This window comes from Oncorhynchus nerka, linkage group LG23 (assembly GCF_034236695.1).
Source record: "Oncorhynchus nerka isolate Pitt River linkage group LG23, Oner_Uvic_2.0, whole genome shotgun sequence".
Classification (NCBI taxonomy): Eukaryota; Metazoa; Chordata; class Actinopteri; order Salmoniformes; family Salmonidae; genus Oncorhynchus; species Oncorhynchus nerka.
Genome location: NC_088418.1, coordinates 7,325,211 through 7,334,681, shown reverse-complemented (window position 1 = coordinate 7,334,681; position 9,471 = coordinate 7,325,211). Strand labels below are relative to the sequence as shown.

At 49.5% G+C, this 9,471-nt stretch overlaps 1 protein-coding gene across 1 annotated transcript in view; it reads left to right on the top strand.

Moving 5' to 3' along the window:
* LOC115126344 (putative pre-mRNA-splicing factor ATP-dependent RNA helicase DHX32) overlaps positions 1-9,471 on the top strand; it is a 32,141-nt gene that overhangs the window by 11,350 nt on the left and 11,320 nt on the right. Inside the window, exons 6-8 of the mRNA XM_065007813.1 lie at positions 889-1,143; positions 1,300-1,393; positions 4,257-4,406. Coding sequence (XP_064863885.1) covers positions 889-1,143; positions 1,300-1,393; positions 4,257-4,406 — 499 coding nt within the window. The remainder of the gene's footprint in view (positions 1-888; positions 1,144-1,299; positions 1,394-4,256; positions 4,407-9,471) is intronic.

Sequence of the window (9,471 nt, the reverse complement as noted above, 5' to 3'; positions counted from 1 at the left end):
GACATGATAAGCCCTCTCTTCCCCTCGCGTTGAACCATCCAGCCTGGGGTGTAGTGGTCAAGTAGCAGATCTGGGGTGTAGTGGTCAAGTAGCAGATCTGGGGTGTAGTGGTCAAGTAGCAGATCTGGGGTGTAGTGGTCAAGTAGAAGCTCTAGGGTGTAGTGGTCAAGTAGAAGCTCTAGGGTGTAGTGGTCAAGTAGCAGATCTGGGGTGTAGTGGTCAAGTAGCAGATCTGGGGTGTAGTGGTCAAGTAGCAGATCTGGGGTGTAGTGGTCAAGTAGCAGATCTGGGGTGTAGTGGTCAAGTAGCAGATCTGGGGTGTAGTGGTCAAGTAGAAGCTCTAGGGTGTAGTGGTCAAGTAGAGGCTCTAGGGTGTAGTGGTCAAGTAGCAGATCTGGGGTGTAGTGGTCAAGTAGCAGATCTGGGGTGTAGTGGTCAAGTAGCAGATCTGGGGTGTAGTGGTCAAGTAGCAGATCTGGGGTGTAGTGGTCAAGTAGCAGATCTGGGGTGTAGTGGTCAAGTAGCAGATCTGGGGTGTAGTGGTCAAGTAGCAGATCTGGGGTGTAGTGGTCAAGTAGAAGATCTGGGGTGTAGTGGTCAAGTAGCAGATCTGGGGTGTAGTGGTCAAGTAGAAGCTCTAGGGTGTAGTGGTCAAGTAGCAGATCTGGGGTGTAGTGGTCAAGTAGCAGATCTGGGGTGTAGTGGTCAAGTAGCAGATCTAGGGTGTAGTGGTCAAGTAGCAGACACTATTATCCTCAGTGCTGTACAGTTTTTAGACATGTGATCCCTGCAGGAATTGAACCCATGACCTTAGGGGCGTTGCTAGCCAGTAGCCACACGGGACAAGTCGTATGGTGCTGTCTCACACTGTGTTGCCCCTCCCCACAGGAGGTTGTCTGTGCCCGTGCTATTCTCCAGAGAGAGGGAACCAGACTGGGGGCAGACCTTGGGGAGCTGGTGCCCGTGGTCTTGTGCCCTGGGCAGGGTCGGACACCCTCTCTCCTGGGGGAAGGGACGGGGAGTAGGGGAACCGTTACGACCAGGTGTCGGAGGGTTTTCCTCTCCACAAGCCAGGGAGAGGACATGTTCTGGGCTGTGGACTCTGTTAACTTTGTCATCGACGTAGGACTGGAGAAAAGACATGTGAGTTTAACCCCCATAAAACAAGCATTGCATGTTAGTTTATACATGTAGGCCAAGGCTATGACCATAGATATCCCATTAAATTAGTTAATTCATGACATTATTAAATAGTTATAATAGGTCTTTCTGTGGTTAAATGTGTATTATTTCAACCAGGTGTATCATCCCAGGTTAAGGGCCAACTCTGAAGTACTACGATCCATCAGCAGATACCAGGCTGATATCAGGAAGCAGCTGACTGGACCAACAGGTACTGATATCAGGAAGCAGCTGATTGGACCGACAGGTACTGACATCCTGGACCAACAGGTACTGATATCAGGAAGCAGCTGATTGGACCGACAGGTACTGACATCCTGGACCAACAGGTACTGATATCAGGAAGCAGCTGATTGGACCGACAGGTACTGATATCAGGAAGCAGCTGACTGGACCAATAGGTACTGATATCAGGAAGCAGCTGACTGGACCGACAGGTACTGATATCAGGAAGCAGCTGATTGGACCAATAGGTACTGATATCAGGAAGCAGCTGATTGGACCAACAGGTACTGATATCAGGAAGCAGCTGATTGGACCAACAGGTACTGATATCAGGAAGCAGCTGATTGGACCAATAGGTACTGATATCAGGAAGCAGCTGATTGGACCGACAGGTACTGATATCAGGAAGCAGCTGATTGGACCGACAGGTACTGACATCAGGAAGCAGCTGATTGGACCGACAGGTACTGACATCAGGAAGCAGCTGATTGGACCGACAGGTACTGACATCAGGAAGCAGCTGATTGGACCGACAGGTACTGACATCAGGAAGCAGCTGATTGGACCAACAGGTACTGATATCCTGGACCGACAGGTACTGACATCCTGGACCGACAGGTACTGATATCAGGAAGCAGCTGATTGGACCAACAGGTACTGATATCAGGAAGCAGCTGATTGGACCGACAGGTACTGATATCAGGAAGCAGCTGACTGGACCGACAGGTACTGATATCAGGAAGCAGATGACTGGACCGACAGGTACTGATATCAGGAAGCAGATGACTGGACCGACAGGTACTGATATCAGGAAGCAGCTGATTGGACCAATAGGTACTGATATCAGGAAGCAGCTGATTGGACCAATAGGTACTGATATCAGGAAGCAGCTGATTGGACCAATAGGTACTGATATCAGGAAGCAGCTGATTGGACCAATAGGTACTGATATCAGGAAGCAGCTGATTGGACCAATAGGTACTGATATCAGGAAGCAGCTGATTGGACCAATAGGTACTGATATCAGGAAGCAGCTGATTGGACCAACAGGTACTGACATCAGGAAGCAGCTGACTGGACCGACAGGTACTGATATCAGGAAGCAGCTGATTGGACCAATAGGTACTGATATCAGGAAGCAGCTGATTGGACCAATAGGTACTGATATCAGGAAGCAGCTGATTGGACCAATAGGTACTGATATCAGGAAGCAGCTGATTGGACCAATAGGTACTGATATCAGGAAGCAGCTGATTGGACCAACAGGTACTGACATCAGGAAGCAGCTGACTGGACCGACAGGTACTGATATCAGGAAGCAGCTGATTGGACCGACAGGTACTGATATCAGGAAGCAGCTGACTGGACCGATAGGTACTGATATCAGGAAGCAGCTGACTGGACCGATAGGTACTGACATCCTGGACCTACAGGTACTGATATCAGGAAGCAGCTGACTGGACCGACAGGTACTGACATCCTGGACCTACAGGTACTGATATCAGGAAGCAGCTGACTGGACCGACAGGTACTGATATCAGGAAGCAGCTGATTGGACCGATAGGTACTGACATCCTGGACCTACAGGTACTGATATCAGGAAGCAGCTGACTGGACCGACAGGTACTGATATCAGGAAGCAGCTGATTGGACCGATAGGTACTGACATCCTGGACCTACAGGTACTGATATCAGGAAGCAGCTGATTGGACCGACAGGTACTGATATCAGGAAGCAGCTGATTGGACCAATAGGTACTGATATCAGGAAGCAGCTGATTGGACCAACAGGTACTGATATCAGGAAGCAGCTGATTGGACCGACAGGTACTGATATCAGGAAGCAGCTGATTGGACCGACAGGTACTGATATCAGGAAGCAGCTGACTGGACCGACAGGTACTGACATCCTGGACCGACAGGTACTGATATCAGGAAGCAGCTGATTGGACCGATAGGTACTGACATCCTGGACCTACAGGTACTGATATCAGGAAGCAGCTGACTGGACCGACAGGTACTGATATCAGGAAGCAGCTGATTGGACCGACAGGTACTGATATCAGGAAGCAGCTGACTGGACCGACAGGTACTGATATCAGGAAGCAGCTGACTGGACCGACAGGTACTGATATCAGGAAGCAGCTGACTGGACCGACAGGTACTGATATCAGGAAGCAGCTGATTGGACCGACAGGTACTGATATCAGGAAGCAGCTGACTGGAGGTACTGATATCCGACAGGTACTGATATCAGGAAGCAGCTGACTGGACCGACAGTTACTGATATCAGGAAGCAGCTGATTGGACCAACAGTTACTGATATCAGGAAGCAGCTGACTGGACCAACAGGTACTGATATCAGGAAGCAGCTGACTGGACCCCCCCGTCTTTGCTCATTTGAGCTGTTCTTGCCATAATATGGACTTGGTCTTTTACCAAATAGGGTTATCTTCTGTATACTACCCTTACCTTGTCACAACACAACTGATTGGCTCAAACACATTAAGAAGGAAAGAAATTCCACAAATTAACTTTTAACAAGGCACAACAGTTAATTGAAATGCATTCCAGGTGACTACCTCATGAAGCTGGTTGAGAGAATGCCAAGAGTGTGCAAAGCTGTCATCAAGGCAAAGGGTGGCTACTTTGAAGAATCTCAAAAAAAAATATATATATATATATATATTTGTATTAGTTTTTAACACTTTTTTTGGTTATTAAGTGATTCCATATGTGTTATTTCATAGTTTTGATGTCTTCACAATTATTCTATACTGTAGAAAATAGTAAAAAAATAAAGAAAACCCTTTGTTTGATTGATTGATTGAGTTGTCTGTGTTTGTCCAGGGAAGTGTTTCTGCCTGTACCCTGAGGAGAGAGTACTCCCCGTAGAGACATCCCCTCAGATCCTGGACGCCAACCTCACCTTCACCATCCTCTTCCTCAAGAGGATGGAGATCGCAGGGCTGAGACACTGTGACTTCATCACCAGACCAGGTCAGTCTACCAGACAGACATTCTACATGGTACTATAGTAGGACAGTGGTTCTCATTCAGGGGTACTAGGACCTCCTAGGGCTACTTGGCCCCACCGGGGCTACTTGGCCTGTCCACCGGGGCTACTTGGCCTGTCCACTGGGGATACTTGGTCCACCGGGGCTACTTGGCCTGTCCACCGGGGCTACTTGGCCTGTCCACCGGGGCTACTTGGTCCACCAGGGCTACTTGGCCTGTCCACTGGGGATACTTGGTCCACCGGGGCTACTTGGCCTGTCCACCGGGGCTACTTGGTCCACCGGGGCTACTTGGCCTGTCCACCGGGGCTACTTGGTCCACCTTGGCCTGTCCATCGGGGCTACTTGGCCTGTCCACCGGGGCTACTTGGTCCACCGGGGCTACTTGGTCCACCAGGGCTACTTGGCCTGTCCACCGGGGCTACTTGGTCCACCGGGCCTACTTGGCCTGTCCACCGGGGCTACTTGGCCTGTCCACCGGGGCTACTTGGCCTGTCCACCGGGGCTACTTGGCCTGTCCACCGGGGCTACTTGGCCTGTCCACCGGGGCTACTTGGTCTGTCCACCGGGACTACTTGGCCTGTCCACCGGGGCTACTTGGCCTGTCCACCGGGGCTACTTGGCCTGTCCACCGGGGCTACTTGGCCTGTCCACCGGGGCTACTTGGCCTGTCCACCGGGGCTACTTGGGTCCACCGGGGCTACTTGGCTACTTGGCCTGTCCAGGGCTACTTGGCCTGTCCACCGGGGCTACTTGGCCTGTTGCTACTTGGTGGCCTGTCCACCGGGGCTACTTGGCCTGTCCACCAGGGCTACTTGGCCTGTCCACCAGGGCTACTTGGCCTGTCCACCGGGCAGGGCTACTTGGTCCACCCACTTGGCCTGTCCACCAGGGCTACTTGGCCTGTCCACCGGGGCTACTTGGCCTGTCCACCGGGGCTACTTGGCCTGTCCACCGGGCCACTTGGCCTGTCCATCGGGGCTACTTGGGGGCTACTTGGCCTGTCCACCGGGCTACTTGGCCTGTCCACGGGGCTACTTGGGTCCACCGGGGCTACTTGGCCTGTCCACCAGGGGGCTACTTGGTCCACCAGGGCTACTTGGCCTGTCCACCGGGGCTACTTGGCCTGTCCACCAGGGCTACTTGGGTCCACCGGGGCTACTTGGCCTGTCCACCGGGGCTACTTGAAGTCCACCAGGGCTACATTGGCCTGTCCACCGGGGCAAAATGTACTTGGTGGTACTGTCCACCGGGGAATTGGCCTGTCCAAACTACCAAATCCACAAATGTATCTATAAAGGCCTTTTCCATCAGCAGATGTCCAACTGCTTATACAGAAACCCAGCCTCAGGCCTGTCCAAACAGAAACCCAGCCTCAGACTTGGCCTGTCAAACAGAAACCCAGCCTCAGACCCCATACAGAAACTTGGCCTGTCAGACCCCAAACAGAAACCCAGCCTTGGTCCCCAAACAGAAACCCAGCCTCAGACCCTTACAGAAACCCAGGGCCTCAGACTGAGCAAAATGAAACCCAGTGGTCAGACCCCAACAGAAACCCAGCCTCAGACCCCATACAGAAACCCAGCCTCAGACCCCAAACAGAAACCCAGCCTCAGACCCCAAACAGAAACCCAGCCTCAGACCCCAAACAGAAACCCAGCCTCAGACCCCAAACAGAAACCCAGCCTCAGACCCCAAACAGAAACCCAGCCTCAGACCCCAAACAGAAACCCAGCCTCAGACCCCAAACAGAAACCCAGCCTCAGACCCCAAACAGAAACCCAGCCTCAGACCCTCAAACAGAAACCCAGCCTCAGACCCCAAACAGAAACCCAGCCTCAGACCCCAAACAGAAACCCAGCCTCAGACCCCAAACAGAAACCCAGCCTCAGACCCCAAACAGAAACCCAGCCTCAGACCCCAAACAGAAACCCAGCCTCAGGCCCCAAACAGAAACCCAGCCTCAGGCCCCAAACAGAAACCCAGCCTCAGACCCCAAACAGAAACCCAGCCTCAGGCCCCAAACAGAAACCCAGCCTCAGACCCCAAACAGAAACCCAGCCTCAGACCCCAAACAGAAACCCAGCCTCAGACCCCAAACAGAAACCCAGCCTCAGACCCCAAACAGAAACCCAGCCTCAGGCCCCAAACAGAAACCCAGCCTCAGACCCCAAACAGAAACCCAGCCTCAGACCCCAAACAGAAACCCAGCCTCAGACCCCAAACAGAAACCCAGCCTCAGACCCCAAACAGAAACCCAGCCTCAGACCCCAAACAGAAACCCAGCCTCAGACCCCAAACAGAAACCCAGCCTCAGCCCCAAACAGAAACCCAGCCTCAGACCCCAAACAGAAAGCAATGCAGATGTAGAAGCATGACTAGAAACCCTGGTTGAAGCATGACTAGAAACCCTGGTTGTATCTGGGTATTCAGTGTATTCCCAGGTTATTAGACTCTGGTCTGGGGAGGTGAGTCTGACCACAGAGATCCTAATTCAATTAAATGTGTTATAATATGTAATTCTATGGATCTGACCCGGTGTAATCTGTACTTCTATGCATCTGACCCTGTGTAATCTGTACTTCTATGCATCTGACCCTGTGTAATCTGTACTTCTATGGATCTGACCCTGTGTAATCTGTGCTGTAACTAGGGTTGCAAAATTCTAGCAACTTTCCCCAAATTCCCAGTTTTTCCAGAAAATCAGGAGAGAATAAGCAGGAAATCTTGGAATGATCCAACCAGGAATTCTGGGAAACCTGGGCATTTTGGGAAAGTTAGCAGACTTTTTGCAACTATAGCTGTAACTGTAGAGTGGTACAGGAGCGTTTTTTTGTCCTGGGTAGAGGTCTGTATGCCGTGCTCTGTCCTGTTTAGAGGCAGCCAGCCGTGCGTTAGTAGAGCTGACAGTGGCCTGACAGGGACCATTGTCTGAGAGCCCCGACCCACCCGGCTGTCCCAGCATGGGAAGAGTTGAGGACAGTGACAAATCTGCATCCCAAATGGCTCCCTATTCCCTATATAGTGCACTACTATAGACCGGACATCCCAAATGGCTCCCTATTCCCTATATAGTGCACTACTATAGACCAGATGGCACCCTATTCCCTATTTAGTGCCCTACTATAGACCAGATGGCACCCTATTCTCTATATAGTGCACTACTATAGACCAGATGGCACCCTATTCCCTATATAGTGCCCTACTATAGACCAGATGGCACCCTATTCCCTATATAGTGCCCTACTGTTTTGGACACATTCCACGGAGTAAAGTGGCCAGCTTGTTATTAATGATTACCTCATAACGCATCTCGTTTCGTCCATCTGACCTCCAACGCCACAATGAGGAGGAAGTAGAATTTACTGTCCTCCATTCTACTGGAACACAACTAGGCTAGAATTCCTGGATCAACCTTTTTGGAGCTCAGGCTCTTTTCTGGAATAGAGTTTTATTCTGATTCTGTATTCTAATGTCTTTTGACGTGTTAAAGTTAAGTTAAAGTAAGGCCCTCGATCTCTTGAGGAGCTGAGCAGATACTAGCTTGGGGTATGTCTCTATCAGTTTTGCACATCGAGAGACTGAATTTTTTTCCCATTCCTCCTTGCAAAACAGTTCGAGCTCAGTGAGGTTGATGGAGAGCATTTGTGAACAGCAGTTTTCAGTTCTTTCCACAGATTCTCGATTGGATTCAGGTCTGGATTTTGACTTGGCCATTCTAACACCTGGATATGTTTATTTTTGAACCATTCCATTGTAGATTTTGCTTTATGTTTTGATCATTTTTCTTGTTGGAAGACCAATCTCCGTCCCAGTCTCAGGTCTTTTGCAGACTCCATCAGGTTTTCTTCCAGAATGGTCCTGTATTTGGCTCCATCCATCTTCCCATCAATTTTAACCATCTTCCCTGTCCCTGCTGAAGAAAAGCAGGCCCAAACCATGATGCTGCCACCACCATGTTTGACAGTGGGATGGTGTGTTCAGGTGATGAGCTGTGTTGCTTTTACGCCCAAACATAACGTTTTGCATTGTTGCCAAAAAGTTCAATTTTGGTTTCATCTGACCAGAGCACCTTCTTCCACATGTTTGGTGTGTCTCCCAGGTGGCTTGTGGCAAACTTTAAACAACACTTTTTATGGATATCTTTAAGAAATTGCTTTCTTCTTGCCACTCTTCCATAAAGGCCAGATTTGTTCAATATACAACTGATTGTTGTCCTATGGACAGTCTCCCACCTCAGCTGTAGATCTCTGCAGTTCATCCAGAGTGATCATGGGCCTCTTGGCTGCATCTCTGATCAGTCTTGTCCTTGTATGAGCTGAAAGTTTAGAGGGACGGCCAGGTCTTGTAGATTTGCAGTGGTCTGATACTCCTTCCATTTCAATATTATCGCTTGCACAGTGCTCCTTGGGATGTTTAAAGCTTGGGAAATCTTTTTGCATCCAAATCCAGCTTTAAACTTCTTCACAACAGTATCTCGGACCTGCCTGGTGTGTTCCTTGTTCTTCATGATGCTCTCTGAGCTTTTAACGGACCTCTGAGACTATCACAGTGCAGGTGCATTTATACGGAGACTTGATTACACACAGGTGGATTGTATTTATCATCATTAGTCATTTAGGTCAACATTGGATCATTCAGAGATCCTCACTGAACTTCTGGAGAGAGTTTGCTGCACTGCAAGAAATATCCAATAAATGTCGTTCCACTTCATGATTGTGTCCCACTTGTTGTTGATTCTTCACAAAAAAATACAGTTTTATATCTTTATGTTTGAAGCCTGAAATGTGGCAAAAGGTCGCAAAGTTCAAGGGGGCCGAATACTTTCGCAAGGCACTGTATATGATCATAATCCAAAGCATCAACTGACAAGTCATTTTGTTAAACAGGTGTTTTCTCTGTCTAATATCTCTTCTTATCTATAATGTAAAGGATTATCTACTTCCCTATCCAGATCTTGTATTTTATTATCTATGATCTAAGTTGTCTACTTACTATCCAGATCTTGTTTTTATTATCTATGATCTAAGTTGTCTACTTCCTATCCA